Source organism: Pezoporus flaviventris, unplaced genomic scaffold, assembly GCF_033815535.1.
Source record: "Pezoporus flaviventris isolate CSIRO_AGI_PZ_B2104156 unplaced genomic scaffold, CSIRO_AGI_Pfla_v1 ptg000036l, whole genome shotgun sequence".
In the NCBI taxonomy this organism is placed as follows: Eukaryota; Metazoa; Chordata; class Aves; order Psittaciformes; family Psittacidae; genus Pezoporus; species Pezoporus flaviventris.
The window spans coordinates 38,582,952-38,608,239 of record NW_026892584.1 but is presented as its reverse complement, the minus strand read 5'-3'; the positions used below and the strand labels follow the sequence as shown (position 1 = coordinate 38,608,239).

At 37.0% G+C, this 25,288-nt stretch overlaps 1 protein-coding gene across 11 annotated transcripts in view; it reads right to left on the bottom strand.

Annotated features, from left to right (window-relative positions):
* EML1 (EMAP like 1) overlaps positions 1 to 25,288 on the bottom strand; it is a 134,426-nt gene that overhangs the window by 30,120 nt on the left and 79,018 nt on the right. For 2 of the 11 annotated variants that reach the window (XM_061463969.1, XM_061463967.1), the window contains exons 4-11: positions 21,333 to 21,380; positions 17,921 to 18,055; positions 10,889 to 10,917; positions 9,428 to 9,454; positions 7,080 to 7,310; positions 6,149 to 6,278; positions 1,856 to 2,005; positions 319 to 388 (exon numbers count right to left, since the gene is read on the bottom strand). In XM_061463969.1, coding sequence (XP_061319953.1) covers positions 319 to 388; positions 1,856 to 2,005; positions 6,149 to 6,278; positions 7,080 to 7,310; positions 9,428 to 9,454; positions 10,889 to 10,917; positions 17,921 to 18,055; positions 21,333 to 21,380 — 820 coding nt within the window. The remainder of the gene's footprint in view (positions 1 to 318; positions 389 to 1,855; positions 2,006 to 6,148; positions 6,279 to 7,079; positions 7,311 to 9,427; positions 9,455 to 10,888; positions 10,918 to 17,920; positions 18,056 to 21,332; positions 21,381 to 25,288) is intronic. The other 9 variants (XM_061463968.1, XM_061463973.1, XM_061463970.1 and 6 more) reach the window with 9 other exon arrangements.

The following is a 25,288-nucleotide window of genomic DNA, read 5'->3' as shown; positions in this document are numbered from 1 at the left end:
CCTTTTCCTAATATCCATCTGACCTCTCAAATCTCTTTTGTAGCCTCACCGTTTTATGTCTCTTTTGGAGACCATCTCCAAATTTACCTTCAGTCTGTGAAAGCAACGGAACCAGTAATAACCACTGACCAATCTTGATAATGGAACTAGGTAACTGATAGCATGCAATAGGCACTTTCAAATTAATTTTTCCTTACTTTCAGTTCTAAAACTTAAGACCAATTTAACTACAACATGAAGAGAATATAGCATGTATCTTCTCAGTAACATATTCTTATGAAATAGAAGGAACTATACATCAGCAAAGGAATCACTCACTTTTCCATCCTTGGATGTCCCTGCAACTTGACCTGTTGCGATAGTGATCCTATCAGGATGGACAGCCAGGCTAAAAAAGGAGAGAGGTCAAACTTATATAAGCTTATAATAAATAGCCCTATTTTAGTCACATAAAAAACATTTTTAAAATATAAATCCAGAACTCACAAAATAATTTTCATGCTCTTTCATTCAGAAAACTCTTCTTTCCTTATAAACAAGACAGTAATTTCAGCCCTAAAACCCAAAAACATGTATCAAACAAGCCCCAGTCTCACTCATGTTGGGATTCATCTCACTAAGATTTAAATGACAGCAGTTTATTTTACCAGGAGTTTACAGCTTGAGCTAGTTATCTAATTTCAGTCATCTGTAATCAGAGGTTCCAGAGATCTGGTCAGTACAGTCAATGCTGTCTAGTGACAATCTTCCAGACCAAACTGATGTATTCACTCAAACAGTGCTCTTCAGACAGTATTGACCAAATATGCTCAATGATTTTATAGGGAGATATCACCTTCCCTTAATACTTTTCCAGTAAAAAAAGTCTTTCAGTAAGCAAGAACAGGATACAGAAATTAGGAATTTTGATTCTAAAATTAAACTGATATTTTAAAACTGTGATCAATGTTAACTTATGTCTCTAAGAAAAAAGCAATCTAAAATTTGTATTAAAGCCTGGAGTACAGTCTATTTTTGCCCTAAATTCTCACAATTATTTTTTCACTACACCTGCTTTGCATACAGTTCTAGAGGCCAAGTACCCTGCAAAATGAACTGTGGCAATAATAAATTCAGCTTTATAATGCAGAAAGGTATCCTCTTTCTAATAAACCTGAAAGCTTTGAAATAATCTAAGGAGTCAGAAAATTTGAAAGGAAGAAATGAGATGGAACAGGTCCAAGTTTAAAATCTCCTTATAAAACAACTAGATTATATAAATAATTCAATTTTATGAAACATGCTCACAAGATTATCAGGTCTATATCTGGCTTTGAGGGACAACAGGTGTTTCATAATGCTTAATCTGAAGAAGGATGTCAAACTAACTTCATACATTAGGTCCCATCATATAATCTGGATGCTCTTTTTGAGCACTGATACTGCCAAGATAAACCATATGTTTATTTAGATTTCAATTTAATGATACTGGTATTTCCTGGTATCTAGCATCTTTTAAGCTTCAACACAGCTAAATCACTTTGAAGCTGAAGCTGGCATGCCTGCATGGCAGCAGACAAACCAGGCTCCTCAGGACTAGTTTACAGGGTATCTGCCATGACGTAGACATGGCTGAAGACTACAACAAAGACTGAAGATGAGATTAAAACTGTTTAATTGTTTAGATTGAGCCTAAAGGACCTGTATCTGGAACCCAGACCCAGGTGAAGAGGACTTAATTCAATCCCACTTAAAAAAAGGGAAGGAGAAAAATCTGAAGAAGTTATGTTAAATCATCCTAAAAACACAGTAATGAAAATGAGTAGATCTACCCTGAATACTGTTAAGAAGAAAGAAAGATTATTAGGTGACTTACCACTTCACATCATCATTATGACCAGTGTAATGTCTCTGCAGTTGCTCTTCAACATTGTATAACACAACTACAGATGCAATGAAGTATACAGTTTCGCCCGTTGGAAGAAGATAGAGATTACTGCGGCAATCCCGACCCCTATATCCATAGCTAGCATGTTGGTCAAGCTGCAACAACATTATCTACCAATGAAGAATGTTAAAAATAATGAAAACCAAAACAGATTCTCTGCCCCTCTATTTCCTGAAGTCTGCACCTCTTGGCCTGAGCACAGCTTTAACACTTGCCAGCTTTCACAACTCTCTTCCTTACTAGAATAGAGACCTAGTGAGTTACTGAAAACCTATACTTCTCTTACAGAAAATACATGGTAAACAAGACAGTAATTTGTAGACATACTATTCCTTCACTATCCTCTGGAATTTGCTAAATGCCAGACTAAGGCAATATTAATTTTGTCCCAAGTGTATTTACTATTTACACTGCTTGACTAATTAAAACAAAAATTTAGACTTGACAGAAATGCTAATAAGTCTTTCAGTACATCTCCCTGCATTACATTAGGATTGATTGCATTATCCTTTGTGCAGGTTGATTGATTTCATTATTCCTGGCATTACCAGCCAGATGGATACAAAACCGTAAAAGGGTTACATCACCCCTTCCAATTTATTTTCATAGTATTTCAAAGGCAGTGGCCCAGATTCGGATGTTAGTCATATCAACACTAATCTAAAGTTAATCCAATGAAATAACTGGAATTAATCCACATACAATCTCATTTAGACTGAATGTTAATTCAGCCAAATTATGTAGTTTTATTCTCCTGAAGAGTCATTAGGGACTTAAAACTATTTTGGCTTTCCTTTTTTATGGGAACTGAGAGAAACAGCATTAGCAGAATTCTGTCAAAACAGGACTGCATTCTAATTCAGTCAGTATGGAGAAACTGGCTGTGATAAATATATGGAGAAGTACTGAAACCCCAATTATATGATATTAAGAAGATACTTGTGCACTATTCTCTGTGGTCAATAATAACTCAGTCAAGCTAAAATTCTCATGTTAACGTTATTCAAGAAGCAAAGTCAATAGCCATCTTATTTAAATTTAGAAGTAACAGCTTACTGTTTCTTTCCCAGTAAATGCAGAAGTAGTGCTGCATACCAACCATCAAGATGTGCATTCAAAAATACAGCTTAGGGACTCACAAATTGAAATACTTCAGCCAAAGTTCCTTCAAGTTCGTGGTACTAAAATTTGAAGACATGGAAACAGCAATATCTTCAAATTACAAAGCATTCACTATCAATTTTGAACCTATCTGTAATGGTTAGAGTTAACTACTCTAGATTGCTGGACAATATTTGTTTAAATTTATTTTTCTCTGTAAGGCCAGATACCATTACCAACTGAAGCCAACATAAACCACCCATAATTCAACAATATATAATCGAGTTTATAATGAACAAGCAGTTGAAGCTAGCGTAAGAAATTGAACTTTTTTTAAAAGTGAAGTAAAAACATTATACAGACATTCATAAGGAACAAATCTCAGTGCATAAAAATAGCTATTAAATGGGAAAGATTACATTCTTTAGGGAAAATCCCCTTTCTTTACAATTCTTCCTGAGGGGAATAATGTTGCACTCAACCCTTCACATGATTGCTGTTGTCAAACACTCGGTTTCTATCAGCCTTTTTTCTCAGATGCAAACTCCTGGGGTTGATCTCTCCTTCCCCTCACTCTTTCCCACACTCTGATTCAGTGGTTTCAAGTTGGATTTGGTATGTTGGCACTTCAGGAAACGTTATCTTGACCTTTTATTTTCATTTGGCCTGCAGCTTTTGTTTCAAACCTCCTGCTTGTCAAGTGAGCTGGTCTCAAATGGATCTGTGCAGATCACTGTTCCCACCCTGATGTTCCCAGTGCTGATTTCTCACTCAGATTTTACTACCTCTGCTCCAGCCCTCACGCTTCATCACTCAGCATTTGTTTCTTCATGTCTGATTATATCTGATGTGCCCTTAACCTTTTTTAGCTTACCCAGATACCTGCTAAGATGACCATAAAACCCTTTTACGGTTCAGGTATGCCCTGAAATCTTTACACATTAGATTTTCATCCTCCTGTTTCCCATTACAGTCTGCTTTGCCCTTTCCATTTGTCCATCTCACCTCCAATATCCTGTTTTTCTGTCCTCATTTTTACATTATAAAGCATTTCTGGCTGTAATCCCACAGACAGGCTGATTTGTCTGCTATAAAGATTTGTCTCCTACTCCACTTTGGTTACCATCCAATCAAACAGCTCAGCTTCCCCAATTTAACTGGAACAAATGCCTGCAGTATTGGTAGGTTTTCTGCAGTCTTCATCTTCCTCCTTAAATTATTTTATGCTTCTCTCCCCAGCTTTTCTTCCCATCACTACAGTCAGTAAATCAGGCATTATTTTTTCTCTCCCTCTTTTTTTTTTTTTTTTGTGGTAATTGGTTTATTTTGTTGTTGGTTGTTCCAGGTTTTTGTTTTGGGCTGGCTTTCTTTGTTGGGGCTTTTTTAAACGTCCTTCATATATTTATAACTTCCATATACTTTTCATACACATTTACATTGGGCACAACTTTTAAGTATGGATATCATGATTGGGTTTAACTGCAAATAAATTAAAATCTGAAAAAGTTTGCAAGGCATTTTTGGAAAAATATGCATCCTCCTCAGTAACCATTTAGGGTTAGTTATATCATTTTATTAATTCATACCTTCTTGATTCACAGACAACCCTTACATACAGGATTCTGCTGGGTATACAGATACACACCGGAAAGGACATATGAATATTCAAACTAATAATAATACTCCATCTGGCAAATATTCAGTTACTTAAGTAAGCTTAAGTAAGTGAGAAACAAATGAGACTGAAGTTATGACCTACTCTAATTATCACTTCTTATAATAGTCTGAAATACTAACTTCATCTTCCACCTACACACTGCAAATAATCTGTTTTGTTTCATGGTTGGTTTTTTTGCTGTTTCAGCAAGCACCATGACATTTTCTCCTGTATCATCCTTAGGCCCCCTAAGCAAGGTGCCCCTTACAATTATAAAAAGACTGCTTTATGCAGTATTTATCATTCTAATCTCAGCTGTTTTATTAATTTTATGGATTTTGGGGGGTTTTAACTAATCTTGAGTTATTTCTGTATGCATTATCTACTCAGTTCCAGCAGAGTGGGGTAGAACCTACAGGCTCAGCTGCAACAGAAATGACAAGAACGGTTACTAAATCTGTCATTAATCTCCTGTGAATACAATGGGACTTTTGGAGACTCTGTGTGCATTCTGAAACCACATGCAGTTCTATTTATACAACTCCAAAAAAGACTACATGCAGCTTGTCTTCTTTTTTATGAAGACAAAGCAACTTCCTATTTGCACTGTTTAAGACCAAAAATAAAAAAATAAAAAAATTCTTTTTCTTAAAATAGAAAACCTTATGAAGACTTCATTTCTCTAAAGATAGTGGATATTATAAATAGACTAAGATCTTATTGTGTTGTGAACACAATCTATTACTAAGATTATACAAAGCTGAAATATTTCTTTTTTCAATAAAGTATGTATTTTCTTTTTACATTTAAAAGTGAAATGTGAAGATTTCTGTATGTAATGAAACACAGATTTCCTAAAAAGTCTGTAATTATGTCCACTCATAGAAGTCAGTGGAAAATTCTGGTTGTTCATTGTTTATGGTGCTTAAATAAAGTTTAAAATCTAAATTCAAACATTATTTTATATACGGTAGCTTATGAATTTTATTGCTAAGCACCTATCGGTTGCAAAACAGTCCTCAATTCAGGGCTTATTTAAGTACTGTAGTTGATTATAGCTTTCTCTAAAAGATAATGGTGCACATTTTATAAAACACAGTTTAAGCCAACAGATTACTGCCGAGAATCAGCAAAAAAACTGAGCTCGTTTTATGCATACTTTAATTAATAATCATAGCTCACTACATTCTTGCAATATGCCTAGCTTAATCTTTAGCTAATTGGCATGCTTCAGACTTAACCTTCAGGAAACATTTAAGTAAAATCTTTAAGCTGCCACTCTTTACTTCACAAAGGTACAGAACTCCAGCCTCAAGAAATTAACACCTATTTACGTTGGAATGTTGCTTCAGTAATGAAATAAACCCATGAGCTTAATTTTGCCACATTTCAGCTTGAATAACTATTTAAAACAAACCATTAAGAAATTACTGATTTCCAGTAGTCTAGCACAGAAAGGATACACCCATTCCAGCTTAAGCCTCTTGGCTGGTAGCTCTACTTTTGCTTCCAAATTGTAAGATTCCACTTGCTCTTTGGGCATGTACATGGTAACAGGACGTCCACGAAGAAACATTTTTACGTATCCTTCCTCTACAAAAGGTCAGAAATGTTTAATGTTACACAAAAAAAACATCAGTGGAGAACTCCCATGCTCCTCCATCCCTTCCCACTTAACAGTCTGGTGTGTTACAATTACAGAACAACATGCAATCTCGAATTTAGAAATCAAGCAACACTTCTTTTTTCCTAATCATAATAACTAAGCAGATTTTTTTTTTTTTGAACATTCAAAGTCCATTTTCCTCTAAATATTTTGAACAGCAGAATTAGGACTAAACAATATCATGAAGGACTACAAAACTGAAAGGACTAAAATCAAAACTTTTCTGGTGAAAAATAATGTTTCAATATTACATTTTTTAAAAACTAAGAATAAAGGGAAAACATCAAAGATTACAATTAACGCAGAAATGCCACTTAAATTAATTTTATTTTTTAATCAGTATTTACAGTTGAGCATCAGCATCTAAAGTATTTTCCAACACGCAGTTGCATTCTTTGCATCTCAGTGTAAAGATATGCTTTACACTCAATACAGTGTTAGAGATACATTCGAGGATAAGGAACACAAACAGAAAAAGGAATCATGCTGATGTACATGCAGAAAAGACACATGCTTTAAGTACTACTAAACACTGAAAAAAGAAATGACAACATCGACAGCACATTAAAAGAAAGGAAAATGACATACAGGAGAGAAGCTACAAAAACTGAATTGGCTGACAGAAGTGAACAGTTCTAGAAGAAAATACTAGAAGTAATGTGTTGAACTGGTAAGAAATATTTTTGGGGTAGAGAAGCAAGATTAATAACAGATCTGGAAGTACTGACTTGGGGACTTCATGGGGCTTATAAAACTAGGAGATCTGGGAAATGCCATGAAGGTCTGACTAGGACTTTTGGGAACTGGCAAGGCCAAAGTGGGTGTCCTGTGAACTTCTGGTGAAGTTTGTCCAGATTCAGAACGTGCTGGCTCTTGCTGCTCCATCGGCAGATCAAGGGGTTCAGCCTTGTTCTCATGCGACTCAAGCAGTTTTGGAGTCAGTGACATCTGTAGAGTTACTAGACAGAATAATCGTGGGCACAGAGGAAATGGAAGGGCAAAAGTAACAAAATCACGTAAATGAAAAAAAATATACAATTTAGGACTGCTAAAATTATGCTATGAATTGTTAAGTATCATTACAACTATATCTTTTTTTAATTTGAAAACTAAGACTTTGTTTTAATTGGAAATAGGCACACTCTACAAATCCTCACTAAATTAATACAAATTATTGGTTGAACAAATAAACGTTATAGCTATGCTCTAATACCTAAATATATGTGTATTTTGCCTTGAGACCAATTCATTTGGGAAAGAGATCTACCTGATCTGTCACAGTAAGGTTACAGCTAGGGCTCTCTAGTTTCATTTACAGAATTCATACATATAAGGAAAACAACAGAAAACCGAAGGATAAAAAGAAGCAGCGATGATGATGAAATAATAGTGACAGATGGTTGGAGCTTAAGATGCCTGTTAAAATGCTAGAATACGGAACTGTTTTTAAAAATCTACTCTAATAGATCTGTATTGGAAAATAAAATAGAGAGGGTAAAGCATTAAATAGCAGAGCATTACAACACTATTTATATGCGCATGCAACATCTTTTTAGTGAGCTTGAAACACATGCCAATACTACTGATACTGGTGCACTGGAAGTCAATAGATTTTCAGCACTGACAGCCACTGACTGTGCTTATCAGTCTAGGAATGAACAAAAGCTTAATCCATTGAACTGCTTTTCTCACCTGAAACTTTCATGAGACTCAAAACCTGCATTTAGCCATCTACAGTGAAAGTATTTGACCTAGTCACTCAAAATTCTGTATTAAATAGGGAGAAATGGGTACTTTTGGACAAATTAATCACATTTTAAAGCAGACGTCCAAAAGCAAGCACAGTAAATTACACAAGTATATAAATACCTTCAGAATGCCTCTCTCTCTCCCATAAGTATAAAGAAGAACTTAGACTAACTAGGTTGGGTATAGAAATACATACATTATTTCAAATTTTTGGTAATATTAATTCCATCTGTACTTTCTGGCACTAATCCAAATATATTATCTACATAATCAATAAACATACTTTTCATTGTACTTTTCGTAGCCAAGTTTAAGACAGCAAAGTTCTAAATGTGAAGATATAGATGTAAGGACAGACAATCATTAAACTACAAAGACAGACCAATAATGAAACTTTTAGACAAATGTATCTTTTACATCTGCAACTTTGTAAATTTGAAATTGTTGTGGAAAATAACTGAAAAGCTTAACAGTTACCAAACAGAAATAAGAAAGCCCATGAATGCCAGTAGGATCTGGAAAGGAGACCACTACTGCTTGCAGGCATAAAACTGTACAAAGAATACACACAGGCAGAGACTCTTTAAGAGACTTTGCCTTGAGAACAAACATTCTTTGCCTTGTGAAATCTTAGATTTGTTGCAAAGCTGAAAGATGCTGATTAGTGGAAAAACTGTTAGCATCTAGCTATCTCTAAAAAGCAAAATAAATCTGTGATTCTATCACAGACATAAACATGCATCAAATATGCACATTTACACTAAAATTAAAGCTTTAGAAAACAATACAGTATGTTTACCAAATGTACCTCTACTTTATCACACTAAGCAAAAAGCACTAGAAAATTAGTTGGAGGCCTAGTTATGTTTATTAACGTTCAGAAAAAACTACAGTCTACTCAGTAAGAAAAAGCACAGGAAAAACCAAGGCTTCTATAATCATGTTAGGCTAACAGCAGAACAGCCAACAATGGGGCAATTCTATATGAATTTCAGCAGAAGTGCAGAACGCCATTTCAAACACAGTGAACATCCATGTGTTGCCATATAGCTCTCTCAACATTTTTTTTCCTAATTCAAATTCTTTGGAGTAAGTCCACAGGAATTTAATTATAACCCATTATTATTACTGAAGTGCACCTGAGGGCTATAATTCAGCAGACTGTATTATACATTGCATAATATTTTTGTTTCATTGAGAAGAACTAGAAAAGTTTTAACACTGCAAAATGTGCACAAGTTAGAAAATAGATGTTTATACAGTGAGCTTTTATCCCACCAGCACCATTTTGCTTCGAGAGCTATGAGGTTTTGGAATTGAAGCCTACCTTTGCAGTGTGTCACACGGCGCTTCCCTTGTGATTACAGAGACAGAGACAGAAGGGCTAGATAAAGATGTGTTTGAATACAATAAACTCACTAAATACCTGCTCTACAGGGTGTCCAGTTATATTCTGCTGAAAGCTAACCTACTGCTTGACATAACCCTGAGCCATACTCCATGCCATAAAGTGGTTAATTACAGTCAAAACCATTTTCCTCCATCTAGAGGCTCTGTTTTTTCTTCTATCATTAAAATACTAGCTTAGGCTCCATTATGCAACTATATGCTTAAAGTAAGTAAAATGCCAAGTATAAATTTCTTAGGAAAGAACCCCACAACATTAATTTTGGTATTAATTTCATCCAGGTGAGGGTATTAATAGTGTCACATCTCTTTAATTAATGATATTTATCTACAGAGAAAGTGCCAGAACACCTTTTGCAATATCTTGCTTATATGGTACAAGGGAAGGAGAAGTGGTACACATGAAAAGTACATTCTGTGCAAATTGGTTTTCTTTTTCTAAACCAACAGTTTTCATGAAAGGGACATGAACCGTGATTCTATTCTCACAAGAGACTCAAGTATGTACTTAGTTTTATACATTATTGAGTTCAAAATCAATTACACTAAACCCTGAAGTTTGGCTTAAGAGCTTTGTTGGATGATGATCAAACAGTGCACTAAACAGAAGATTTTCTACTTTTTCAGCTTAATGAATGAAAAAATATATGATTATAAAAATATCTGATAAATCATCAGGGTTTTTTTCCTTCCTTATTCTGTTAAAAGAAAGCTTTTATTTTAGTTGTCCTTGGTTTTTCAGAACAAAAGTAACTGTTACATATACACTATTCAGCTTCATATCTTTATCGCGATTGTTCAAAACTATGTAACTGTCTAATGACAGGGACAAACTGCTTTCACTTACACCTACTGTTTAATTTTCAGTATTTGTTTGCAGGGATTATATGTAAGTGGGCAAAAATGGAGTGATTTTCAAATTAGATTTCCAAAACTGTAGTAACAAAAAACTTTTTTTTTTTTTTTGTAATTTGACAAATTTTGTTGTAAGGCACTGGGACAGATGTGGCATTCTTTAACAGTATTTCAGGGCTCCCTTTTATGACTAAATTAACATGACTGTATCATAAGTGGAACTTGGCATGCTGTAACATGCTGTAACTAAAAGAACCTCAATATTGCTTTGAAAGGGGAGACATATTAGAGGTAAGAAGACATGGCCTTCTTCTACTTAACAACTATAAAATAAAATTTCTATCAGGCTAATAAAACCTAGTACAAAATAATCAACTTTTTAAAAAATATGTCACCATCAGCCTGTAAGTATCATGTTTAGATTCCCAATGCCAGTTTTTAGGTATCCACAGAAAACAAAATAAAACCCCAATACTATTATATTATCACAATTGTTATCTGCTTAAAATTTTTAAAAAGTTCCTACCTGCACTGAACATTGGTTCCTTGGGTTTGCTGTGAAAACAGTGAAGAAATGTCTGTTTTAAAAAGCATGCACATATAGTCGGCATATATAAAGGCAACAATATAAAATTAAAAATGCAGCACAAAAGATATAAAATATATTTGTGTGCACATATAAATAAAAATACTTTTTCAATTCAATTATTTACAATGTAAATCTCCAGGCAGACACAGTTAAAACCAGTAAACATTGTGGCTCCTTGACGGCAGATGTTAAAATTTTCACATTCAATTCTCCTTGTATTCTTGAAACTATAGATTTCCCTTCACTAACTACCAAATCCTCCTCCTCTGCAAAGTTATTCCAGTTATAAGAGAACACAGAAACTGGTCATGAGTAGCTGCATTACTTTTGGTTTCTGTTGTGGTTTAAACCCAGCCAGCAAACGTAGCTGCTTACTCACCCCCTGCCTTCCCCCCTTCCCAGGCGGGACAGGGAGGAGAATCAGAAGAATGTAAACACACGGACTGAGACAAGAACAGTTTAATAACTAAAAGTACAATATAACATTAGTAATGATAAGGGAGATAACAGGGGGAGAGATATATAACTAAAAGAGGAAAGAAAGAAAAAAACCTAAACAAGTGAAGCACAATTGCTCACCACTCTCTGATCGATACACAGCCCAACCCAAGCAGCAATCAGCCTTTTCCGGGTAACTCCCCCAGTTTATGTAGTGGGCATGACGTGCTCTAGTACGGAATACCCCTTTGGCTAGTTTAGGTCAGGTGTCCTGTATCTGCTCCCTCCCAGCTCCCTATGCCCCTCCTCACTGGCAGAGCAGGATAGACTGGAAAGTCCTCGATCAGGGTAAGCATTACTTAGCAACAACTAAAACATTGATGTGTTACCAGCATTGTTCTCAGACTAAAGCCAAAACATAGCACTGCACCAGCTTTTAGGAAGAAAATTAATGCTATCCCAGATGAAACCCGGACAGTTTCCAGTAAGTGAGATTTGTTACTCCAAAGCACTCTACAACTATAATATAAAGCAAGGAATTTGTTCTTAACTACAATATCTCTCTGCATATGAAGAGTGATAGGAGTGCTGTATCACTGCACATATGGGTGTTCACTTACTTTATGTCTTTGTTTCTTTCTGGATTTAAGAAGCAAAACAAAGCTTGAATCCTGCTTTTCCAAAAAGTTTACATAAACCAGAAAATACTCAATTGTTTCTTGGTGAATGACAGAACTTGGTAAAATCCAAAAAGCACATAGCCATCACGATTAAAACATCTTCTATTTCTCACTACACTACTGCCTGAAAGACAATCTGAGATCAGACTGCCTTTTTGTCTTGAGAAAAAAATTGGCACAACTTCAGGGGAAAAAACATGAAGTGTGTGGAGAAAGAAGAGAAAAAAAAAGCTGAGGAGCCCTCTGGATAGTGCTACCTTGGCCAGAAAGAAGCAATCTTCTTGAGGACATGGCAGTCATTTTCTTTCTTTGTCCTTTGCCTCTGTATAATCATGCTTGAGGGTGTTTCTAATGAAGCATGAAAGGGACACAAATCTATATTATGCTCTCGTGAGACCTCACTTGGAGTATTGTGTGCAGTTCTGGTGTCCTCAACATAGAAAGGACATGGAACTGTTGGAATAAGTGCAGAGGAGGGCCACGAGGGGACTGGAGCACCTCCCGTATGAAGACAGGCTGAGAAAGTTGGGGCTGTTCAGCCTGGAGAAAAGAAGGCTGCGTGGAGACCTCATAGCAGCCTTCCAGTATCTGAAGGGGGCCTATAGGGATGCTGGAGAGGGACTCTTCATCAAGGACTGAAGTGATAGGACAAGGGGCAATGGGTTAAAACATAAACAGGGGAAGTTCAGGTTGGATATAAGAAAAAAGTTCTTTGTCCTGAGTTCAGCTGTAGCAGTCATTTTTTAGCTTCTTAGCAGCTGGTGCAGTGCTGTGGTTTTTACTTTTTTCTTAGTACAACCCTGGTAACACACCAATGTTTTAGTTGTTGCTACATAATGCTTACTGCGAGTATGTCTCATGCTCTACCAATGAGGAGGGGCTCAGGAAGCCAGGATGAAGCAGAGACAGGACACCTGACACAAGCTAGCGAAAGGGGTATTTCATACCACAGCACGTCACGCCCAGTATATAAACTGGGGGGAGTTACCCAGAAGGCCCAGATAGCTGCTGGGGTTGGGCTAGATATCGGTCAGCAGGTGGCGAGCAAATGTATTCTCTCTGTCATTTCCCTTATTATCATTATTATTGGTGGTAGCAGTAGTGGTTTGTGTTATACCTTAGTTACTGGACTGTTATTATCTCAACCTGTGGGAGTTGCAATCTTTCGATTCTCCTCCCCATCCCTCCGGAAGCTGTGGGGGAAGAAGGGGAAGAGTGAGAGAGCAGCTGCATGGTTCTGAGTTACTGGCTGGGCTTAAACCATGACATTCTTTACTGTGAGGGTGGTGAGGCACTAGAATGGGTTGCCCAAGGCAGTTGTGAATGCTCCATCACTGGCAGTGTTCAAGGCCAGGTTGGACAGAGCCTTGAGCGACATGGTCTAGGGTGAGGTGTCCCTGCCCATGGCAGGGGGTTGGAACTAGATGATTTTAAGGTTCTTTCCAACCCTAACTATGATATGATTCTATGATTTCTTTTGCCTTGATTTGACAGTTACACTGAGAATAATACATTTACTTAATGATAAAACCAAAACAACAAAAACAAATTCTACTGATCCTACCCATCAATTTAGCAACTTTTTGTCACATCAGTATTAATTATGTGACGAAATTCATGCTTCAAGCTGGTGTGCACAGCCAATCTCATCTATATAAATAGCATGATGTGTTGCCATTGTTAACACCAAGATTAACATTTTATCTTATGAAGATATTTTTAGAAAAAAAAAAGCTTTATAAGATGAAATACTAGCCAGAAATGCTGCCATGTTAGAGACAAAGAGTCCCTAGCTCTGAAGAGACCATGCTGACTTATTCAAGCTAACCAAGTTAATGTGAAAGACTGATTCATGTCAGTAATAAATCATCTGTACTTCCTAATTATGCAAACCCTAACCACACAAAAGCTCAGAGCTCTGACTAGACTTTTTCATTAACGTGAATCACGTCCTACTTATCTAACTCTTCAGAAGGCTTACCCCTGGCTCATAGCTGGGATACACCAGAGTAGCACAGGATATTACAGCCATCCCCTTACTCCTTACGCTTAAAGCTTTTCAAAATAGCTTTCTAGAGTATAATGGTTTTGTGAAACAGGCTAAAATTCTATATACTTTGAAAAACAATAATTTCATGATTGCCTTTATAGATTACTGGCATGCATTTTGCTTTAAACTTCATCTAAAGACCCAACGCAGAATATCTCAAGTTGGAAGGGACCCATTAGGTTCAATGATACTAATAATAAGGCTGGGAGTAGATGGTTAACTAACTCCCTCTTCCTCTTTGATACATACAAAATTTTACGAGGACAGCCTTAGCTCCCTAGGTCTTAGCATACAGAATCATGGCCATTTCTCTTTAATCCCATGACTCTTGCTTTATATTTTGCAGTGGCCCAGCCTCAACAGGAAACATGAGGCAACTCCTTAGCTAGTCTCTTCCACAGGATAAGGACTCTCTTGGAGGAGTTAAGAACTGTGGTGCTGAACACCTTGAGGCTAATTTGTGACAGAAATCAGGGAAAACTCTCTAATTACACAATGATTGTTCTCATAGTGGCACCAACATCATTAGGTCCAGGCTAAAGCAATCTAACATATGCTCTCAATTAGTTCCTTGGGATACTTGCACATTATGCAAGGACTACATCACTTGTGTGCTGGATCTCTCCCTTCAGGCCAAAGTAAGTGGTATCTGATCAGTGTTGCTGCTCAACCATTTGTGGCTTAAAAGCTGCAGAATGACATAACCATTGGATTTCTGTTACAATAGTATGGAAAAATTAACAATGCTTCTCAAGTACCGTAATCAACTTTGGAGCGGAAGCAAAACCATTTTGCAGATAATCATTATGCCATAATGCTGTTATTTCTCAACTACTTCAGAATCCATTTTTCAAGCGTACAGTACCTCTATGCAACTACTAGAAGTCTTGTCTTTCCTTAATTTAAAGGAACAACCAATTTGGTGTTCTCACCTTACGTCTATAGTAGCTTTAACACATTACTAACTTCAGATAATTATCACCTTACACAGGTAGCAGGAACTCAGGGATATCTTCAAAAAACAGCTTTGGCAAAGCACTGTGTTTAGATTTTGACAGGTGTATTTTCCACTGCACAACACACATAGAATTCACCTTCTGGGGTCTTGATCTAATGAAATTTATTATACAAGATAAAATACTCAGAGAAAGGACACTGCAGGATCGTCACATGTTTGTTAAAACTTCTTCAAAAAGCTACAGCAAATTACTACAGTAAATTGGAAATGTAATGACATTCACCACTGGTAGGTGAAATATTCCTGTTCATATTCCAGAAACAAGTCTACCCTTTAGTCCTGCAGAACTCACTCAGCTTATAAAAAGCTCATTCATATGCATGGTCACCCAATACCAGTAAGATTTAACTGGCTCAATTTTTAGTTTGTATAAATGTTACGTTTTCCTTAGTTACAATTTTATAACATTTTGCCTGATGGTATTCTTAATTTTTCCATTATTGCCGTAATTTGCTAAGCCTCTCACAAGTTTCAGAAGCTTTACACACTTGCTCTCTTGCTTCATAGCTGAAAAAGTAAGCCAGAGAACAAACTATTAATACTGTAATCACCCATATTTAGGCTGTCCATTAGTACACAACAGCCTCAGCCACTCCTTACATCAAGCAAAGACACTGAAGGGATGAAAAGAAAGGGATGCTCTGTGCCATATCATCGGCTTATGAGAAGCTCAATGACTCCTATGATGGCACTAATGCCCAGACAGAACAGGTAAATGAGGTTACTATGGGATCTTCATTAACGCTGTGTTTCTATAGTCACATCATCAGCAAGACAGTGAAACAGTACCATCAACACCACTTTTTGCATAGGAAACTGGAATAGGACCAGCTAAATGAAATAGCCAAGACTAACAGGAAATACAGGAGAGAACCAATTGACCAATACTGACAAACCTCAGTGAATCACCTAGTTGTTCAAGACCATCATAAGTCTGAAACCCTTGGACAAGCATCATCAAAGATACACAGAGATAGCCATCACTCTATTCCATTTCTATGGTTAATACTTGCATGGGAGCATGGCTTCACTAAGGGGAAATCCTCCCTGACCAATTTGGTGGCCTTCTATGACGGAGCTATAGAACTGATGGACAGGGGTAGAGCAGTTGATGTCATCTACCTGGACTTGTGCAAAGCATTCTACACTGTCCCACACGACATCCTTGTCTCTAAATTGGAGAGGCATCAATTTGATAGGTGGACCACTCGGTGGATAAAGAACTGGCTGGATGGCCGCATGCAGTTGTGGTCAATGGCTCAATGTCTGGCGGGAGACCAGTAACAGAGTGGTGTCCCTCAGGGATCGGTGTTGGGACCGGTCTTGTTCTACATCTTTGCTGGTGACATGGACAGTGGGTTGAGTGTGCCCTTAGCAAGTTTGCCGATGACACCAAGCTGTGTGGTTTGGTTGATATGCTGGAAGGAAGTAATGCCATCCAGAGGGACCTTGACAAGCTTGTGAAGTTTACCTTATGAAGCCAACCTCATGAAGTTTAACCATGCCAAGTGCAAGGTCCTACACCTGGGTCAGAGCAATCCCAGGCACAGCTACAGGTTGGGCAGAGAGGAGATTCGGAGCAGCCCTGTGGAGAAGGACTTGGGGGGTGTTGGTTGATGAGAAAATGAACATGAATGTGACCAGCAGGTTGAAGGAGGTGATCTTGCCCCTCTACTCTGCTCTCATGAGATCTCACCTGGATTATTGTTTGCAGTTCTGGTGTCCTCAACATAAAAAGGACATGGAACTGTTGGAATAAGTGCAGAGGAGGGCCACGAGGATGATCAGGGGACTGGAGCACCTCCCATATGAAGACGGGCTGAAAAAGTTGGGGCTGTTCAGCCTGGAGAAGAGAAGGCTGTGTGGAGACCTCATAGCAGCCTCCCAGTATCTGAAGGGGGCCTACAAGGATGCTGGAGAAGGACTCTTCACTAGGGACTGTAGTGATACGACAAGGGGTAACGGTTAAAACTTAAACAGGGGAAGTTTAGATTGGATATAAGGAAGAAGTTCTCTACTGGGTGGTGAGGCACTGGAATGGGGTGCCCAGGGAAGTTGTGAATGCTCCATCCCTGGCTGTGTTCAAAGTGGGGTTGGACAGAGCTGTGGGTGACATGGTTTAGTGTGAGGTGTCCCTGCCTATGGCAGGAAGGTTGGAACTAAATGATCTTAAGGTCCTTTCCAACCCTAACTATTCTATGATTCTACGATCTCTCTCCATTTCTCAATCTGATGATCAGACCAAGGTGGTCATGCCCAGAGACTTGCTGGACATCAGTTTATACGTGTTTATTCTTCCTCTTTCCTTCACTTATTAAATTGCCTTTATCTTGACCTATGAGTTTTACCACTTCAGCTCTTCCTGTTCTCTTCCCCCATCCTGCTGGGGAAGAGGGAATGGCTATGTGGTCCTTAGCTACCGGTTGGGGTGAACGTACCACCACCAGGAACTTGAAGTAGTACATTCCAGGAACTTGAACACCATAGGAAACCACTAAGATAATGGAAAGTATCATGTTTAATAATTACGAACTTTTCCAGGCAACTCCAATTTTCTCACATCGTTTATGATTTGGAAATGAGGCAAATAAATATCATCTGAATTTGGAAACCTATTTTATCTGAAATGTTTTAAAATATGCTTTTGTCCAACTGTTGGAGCTTAAAAAATAAAAAAAGCTCCCAATATTTGCAAAACTAGAGAAACTAATTGCACTAAAGAAACTGCTTTCATTATTGGGGCAGTGGGCGGAGAAAGGAGATAGATATTTAGGTAACATTACCTTTCACTGTTCTTTTTACCACTAGATGAACTGCTGGTGGATCCAGTGCGGTTGCGACTCCCTTTGGGATCTCCATAGCTTTCCCTCCGACCGCCTGGGGACACACGCTCAGTTGAACTGGTTCTCTTAATGGTGCTAATAAAAAAATGGAGCAAGTTTTACAGTAGCACTTGTAAAAGCACTTATGTCTGCAACAAATATTTTTGGAAAATGTACCAAGGAGAATGCTGAGCCTAAAAATAACCACAACTTTGTTTTTAATCATAACTTGATTTGTTAAAAAGAGTTTTGCTGAGTACCTGGTGCAACAAACATACTGCTTTTTCCTTAATCATGAAATAGAAGACAGGCTAAACCAGTATCATAGAGTAATTTTCAATACCTATTTTCCGCATTGCATTTCAAATCTCTGAATACTATTCCACTCTTCTGGACTTTTGGACTTTCTTAATCAGAAAGTGAAAGATTTAAAGAGAAAGCATATTACCTGACAGCTCCAGGCAGACTACAGAGAATGCCAAAAGTGGGTCAAAATTTGAGCACCAGCAAGCTAACTTTGTGTCTTCATTCAGTATCAACTGTTCTGTGGTCCAAAGCTAGCTTTAACATACCCCAAAGTGCAATTAATGGTGAACAAGCCTGCATTTTTTATTAGCTTGTTGAAAAAGTATGCTTCCTACTTACATGTATGAATAGATTTCCCACATCTCGTGACAAGGGATTTCTCAAAGGCTTAAAGCTTGCCTTGTCTCTCACTCTTCAACCATCTTTCCTGCCAAGATAGCTATCAGGGATCTCTTGAATGACTTTATGGCACCCCTTAGATATTCAGCCCTCTCTGATGAAAAAACATGAGCCAAACCAGAAGTATTACTTAGTAAGTGAAAGAGAAGCCTACTCAGAAGTTACACCTAATAGGAATAAATTATTGTGGTTACTCTTTAGTCCAAAGCACTTCTCCCTAAAGCAGTGCTTCCTAGGAAGGGTAGGAAGCATTTCCAGCTAAGGGTAAGGCCATGAGCTGCATAATGTTTTTTACTTTGGTGCACTCCATGTGCAGCAGAGAGACGCAGGCAGCATTACCCAGTCCGAGGCAGGAATCATTCCCCATGGAGGTGCCTGAATTACAGGACTCAAAGTGTCAGGGTCTCATTACTCCTTACCCCAGTCCTGTACTGTTTTCTCCCTTTCAAAGATCAGAACAGAAATGTCCTTTAACCATAACATTCCAGTAACTAAATGACCACCTTCAGCAGCAATCTCACTCTAGAAGCCATGGACACCAATGATTGCTTTCAAGCTCATACCCCTCTATCCAAATCCCAACCTCAAGCTCACTCCCTCTGTGAAAACGTCAGCTCTTTCTGTTCTTGCTCCTTCAAGGCCCAGTCTCATTCCAGTCACCCATTTCACCAGTTCCAGACAGCTCTGCCTTGACCTCCATACACCTCCAGGGATGATCTGCTTACCTTAAGGCTCATCTCAAGCATCCCTGAGTACTATTCCAAAGCTCCCCATTAGCCTCTAACAACTATCCCTACTCTTATCTCAGCCAGCTTCTCAGGCTCTGTCCACTTCATGTGTGGTGTAAGAGAGGCACTGGCTCTTCATAACTAAAAGAAATGAGACTGACTTTTCTTTCTAGTCAAAAAATTATTCAGCTTATCAAATGTACACCACCACTGATATACTTTTAAAAAGGGCAAAACCAAATTAAACCCAACAAATATATTCCTGCTCCCTCATGTCTTTTTACCAGCATGGTGAGGAATGCTTCAACACCTCAGCTGAAGCTCGGTTACAGAAACTATGGGAGTAACAGAATCAGAGCCTTCCTGCAAAGCAACCGCCCTTCCGAAAGGAAGCCCTCATCCAGGGCGAGATCAACAGAGCAGGCACATGTTAAGATGCAGCTCAGGCAGCTTGATAAAAAACTTTCTGGTACATGTGATGGTAGGCCAAATGTTGAGTGCTTCATTTTTGTATTAAAATTAAGGATGATTCAAATGATTAAGCTGATATTTAAAAAATAGTGTTTCTGTGGAGAGAGCAATGTAAGAGAGCAAGCAGAATGCGAAGTTACACACAGGCACAGAACAAAATACATTCCTAGGAGAACTGAAAAGGCAGTTAGAGGAATTCCATCTCCATTTCAGAAATAAGTGTCTCCTACACTAGCCTAACATCATCCAAGTCATCTCAATGCATGAAAATACCTCCTCTAGTAAATCAAATAATATACTGTTAACATTTAACTGTTTTCCCTCCATCTTGTAACATCATCCAATTTAATACTACTCCAGTTAAAAAAATAAAGTCGTGATAGTCAATCATTTTTCTTCAAATAAAACAGCTTTATTAGCTTTATTAGCATGAGTCCTTGCAAAAATATCTTCTCTGTGTGATTTTACAGGATCAGGCCTTCATTTTGGCATCCTTTCCTGGTTAAGGAAAAGAATAGGCAATATCAGCCTACACTGAAATCAAAATCAGGAAATCACCAAATTACATTAATGTTAGAAAAAAACATAAGTTACAGAAGCAATATTAAACTAATTTTAATGTTGCTTGGTTGTTTTTTTTTATAGCTATTAACATTCAGAAGATGAACTGGTGGATAAAAAATCCTGAATGGGTGGGACGAAAGCTTAGAAGTGCAATGCTATCTTCTTTCTGAATAATGAAGTCTCACATCATTATAAAAACCACTTTTACCACAAGAACAAAATTCTTTTAAACTCTTTCAGCTTACATCCATTACTGCTTAAACTAACTAGGAATTCTATCTTCTGACAAATTTTATTTTAAACTCTCAACAACAACAATAGCCCAGTGAGAATTATTAGCAGGTGGTAGGAAATGAGGATTATATCTCCATCATATTAACTCAATTTTGGCGTACACACATTTTGGTAGCTGTAGTGTTAAACATCACTGGTTATATCCATGGCTACAGTAGAAACACTGTCATACAAGGAGGAATTTAAAATGACTGAAAAATACTCATTTAACTTCCAGGTTTGTAACACTATAGCTGGATTCCAGCACTTGGCTTTCACTTTAGTGATATGAAAAGAGAGCATTTTCAATTATTTAAAAAGATAACATTTGGTATCACAATTTTTAATTTAAGACAGCAGTGTGGTCTAACGAAACACCCCTATAATAAAAGTTATGTTAGTTATGGTATCTGCATTATGTCATGCTAAAATTATCAAAGTTTTGTAAAGCATTTATCAATGATGAGAATGTTTGAAACATGTACTTCCGAAAATGTTAAAAATGGAAATAACAGTTACAGTTCTACCATGTTAATGCTTGTATTAAACCAGACACTTTCTATGTGGTTAACTGAAATGGAAAGGAAAAACAATAGCTTTGTAGTGTTGAAGCTCAGTTAAGGATCCCTCACCTTAGAGCAGGCTTTTTCAGTTTGCATGCATTGAGAAGATTCACAGACCTGCTTAATCCAGATCGAGAGGTGCGTAAACAAAGCAGAATAAAAAGTGAATGCAACAATAAAATGTGGAAACAAGACATTTAAACCAAACTTACATTAAGAGACATAACTGCATGCTTTCAAGATATGAATTCACGTGCAAGAGCAAACAACACAGTGCTTATTGACTCAGTTAGATGTTTGATCATTTCAAACCATACATTTAAGAACACCAATGTATCTTTGAATGACAAAATCTCAGCAATGCTGCAATACACCATTCATTTGTAAAGCCACTCAAAACAACAAAAAAAGAAAATCAAAGAGTCTAGCTGAAAAAACAAGACAGATGATCTGGCTAGAAGACAAAAACTATTAAAAAAGCAACAATAAAGACAAGAAAATAAATCCTCATATATACATACATATACCACTGCATAGCATGAATGTTTCAGATGGTTGCATTACTGAACTGCAGTGAACAAATCTGGCCACAATTAAAATATATATATACTGAAGATATATTTAATTTTGCCAATTAAAAAAAGTGTCTTTTAATAAATTAAAAAATGGCACAATCATCTTAAGACAGTAACTGATATTAATATTTTGAAACTTGTCTAGCTCTCTTTCTGACCCTCATTTAAATCAATTAGAATAAATTCAAGAATAACATATGACTTTAATTTCATTATGCCTTTGAGCAAAATGCACTAGCATAAAGTTTAACTGTTAGAGATAGGGTGAAGTGGCATAATAGTTCTGCCACTCAAAGATCAGTGAAGAGGGATTTCCTTTTTAGTTTACATTCTGTTTATTTTAAAACATTTTCTTTGAGAGTTATGTGTTAAACAGGAGATTTAATTGAAGGTTTGGTATAGAGTTTGTGTATGTGCCAGTTACAAACCATCGCTACCCTCAGAACAGAACACAGAACATTAATTCCAGGCAACTGAACAATTTCTTAGGGGCCATGTGTTTGGAGTTTAGAAGATCAGGAATTTATCATATTAAAGTATTTTATTCTCCCTACAAACAAAGCTCTTTATGTTTTCTTTGTTCCAGCTTCTTCCTTTTGATCTCCATTGTCAGAGTTTTGCATCATTGTACTTTGCAATCTGCTGGGGGAGAAAGAATGACTGATTGTCTCGTTTTGAAAGGCAAAGTATGTGTTAGCCTGCAGCCTGCAGCAGCGTCCCTACAGGGAAAGGTACTGTCTGCATTCTCCTCAATTTTTTTTTTTCTTTCCTTTTCCCCCAAAAAACTCTTGGAAAACAAAGCTATCCTAGATGAGTCTCAAACCCCTAGATTTTATTAGGGAACACAAAACATTACTACTGTGCACTGGCCAAATTCCAAAGACAAACTTAGTGTTAAGCAGTGAACTTCAAGCAAAAGAATGGGGGAAGGGAAACTTTTGTTCACAATACACAAAGCTCATCTTATTCTGAATGAGTAATTTCAAATACTTATTCTAAGCACAAAGTTCAGAATAAGAATATGGCAGCATTTGAAAAGCTGATGCTCAAAATAGCTTAGACACTTCTACAACAAAAATACTAATAAGTTTAAAACCAAATTCTCTGAGCAAAGGCTTTTTGCAAAGACTATTGGAAAGTTTACAGAATCAAGAAACTCTCAGTTCTCCATGTCAGGTGATTATCCAGCCCATCACAAAATCACTTCAGCTCTGCATTAGCTGCCTTGCACCTGGAAGCTGCCCAGCTGTGTTCCCAGGGCACCCAGGTCCTGAGTATGGCAGCACCTGCTGGTGCTGGATCAGAATTTTTGGTCCCTGTATCACCAGCCTTTCTGTCTTGCATTGTATTATCACCATATACTTTTATAGTCCAATTCACCTATGTTTTGGATTTGTGGGTTTGTTCTATTCAGATAATTTCATTCCTTCCATAACTTGGATAACTGGGTGCTGACTATATGAGATCTGAATGCTGAAGGAGGGTTTGGTGCCCTCAATTCTAATTGAAGTCAAAGTCAGCTGAGGTTACCCAACACACTGCAAGATCTGGATCTAATTATCACATTAAGCACTATAACAACCTACTGATATCCAGAGATACATGGTTTACATATGGAAAACCAATATGCATAGAGGTTAAATGATTTGCATAAGGTCATTGAGAGAATATGTGGCAGAACACAAATAAAAGCCTGCTAGCTCCACCCTTTCAGCCTCAAGCCTTTTTTATTACCTCCAATTTTATATTCCTGTCAGAAAAAGTCATTTCCATTTCAAATATTAAATGGGAAATCAGAAAATGTAGTGACCTCTGAACTGCATCTCCTTGGTAATCCAGCAAGGCAAATTAACCACATACCAACCTGTGGGTTCAAATGAGTTAACCAACACGTTTAAATACAGCTAGTGTATGAAGTAAGATTGCGTCTGCAGACATACACACAAGTACATCTATTTCTAAGCAGAGGAATGTATGGATGCACAGTCAGTCCCCACACAGATTATTTACATGTATTTATATAAATACACATACTGTTTCAAGGGACAGATATTTCAGTAGGACATTACACACTTCCTAGCCCAAATGGTGAAAGCAAAGAACAGAGGAATCTGAAGTTATTTTTTTTGTAATCCCCCTTTTCATAAGTCTGTTCAATAAAACATTTGGGAAGAACTCCATTTCACCTGGATGCTTGCATGTTTTAAAAATATGGTCACAGGTAAGAAAAAATTGAAGATGATATTTTCTAGGGTAGTAATCCAAGCAGATACTTGTAATCCCCAACAGCAGACCAAAGGTTTAGAAGATGACTGGGGGGGGGGCAGGGGATTTCTTCCTTCTTTTTTTTAAAAATTTTTCTATCACTTTTCAAATTTTACCTTTTTCATATATTGAAAATTTACTTTTTTTGTTTTTTCAATTTTGTATCTAATTTGTATAGGAAAACTATTAAAATTAAGCAGAAATTAAGTTTTAAAACATCTGTGAGTGATATTAATTAAAGCTGCTCTGCCGCATTACTATATTTAGGACTAAAGAAAACTTACACTACAAAACAACAGCAGTTTTGGAATCAGTTTATATGAAAAGAGCACAATAAAACATGACTGCTTAGCAAAAATCATAGCTAAAAATTATTCAAAATTACATTCCATCTATAAACTGTTTAACACTGAGTGAAGATTCTAAGACAAATAAACCTACACCTTAAAAATAAAGAAGCTATCTGATCTTGCTGATGTATTTCCAACACTGTTTTATGCATACACACGTACAGCTCCTGAAGGTAAAACGGTCCAGTATAAATATAAAGCATGAATGAGTTTATCTTAATGGATGCAAAATGGATTAATCTATTTGACTATTTGAAAGACAGCTATTTGGAACACTCGATACATCATAGAATCACAGAATGATTTAGGCTGGAAGGGACTTTAAAGATCATCTAGTTCCAACTCCCCTCCCATCTTTGAATACTGAATATTTGGAGCATGATTTACTATAAAAACATGAAACCCCATCAGTTATTTTAATGTTCATTATCAAATGAGAAGAGTAGACATTAATTTACTAAAAAACATTTTGTACAGTAATTCATTGGTGGGGTCCTTATCATTTTATTCTCTTCCTCATGAAGTATATTTATAGGCAAGGCACAGAAATATATTTCACTATAATTTATTAAAAAATAAAAGAACAACATTTGCATATTAAAGCCAATCAATATAGATTTTTATGGCATTTGAGGAGAATGGGGACTCCACAGCACCTGGATCTATAACTGCTGTTTTCAGGACATGGAATAACTCTACTCTCCTAAGCACTCTTTAAGCGTCAATCTATTTTAGCAAAAGTGCCCATTTGTAGTTTTTCTTTTCCAAAACCAAATATACATCTTCATACTGCAGACTTAAAGCACCTTCAGTCTAGCTTCTTTAGCAAAGAGAA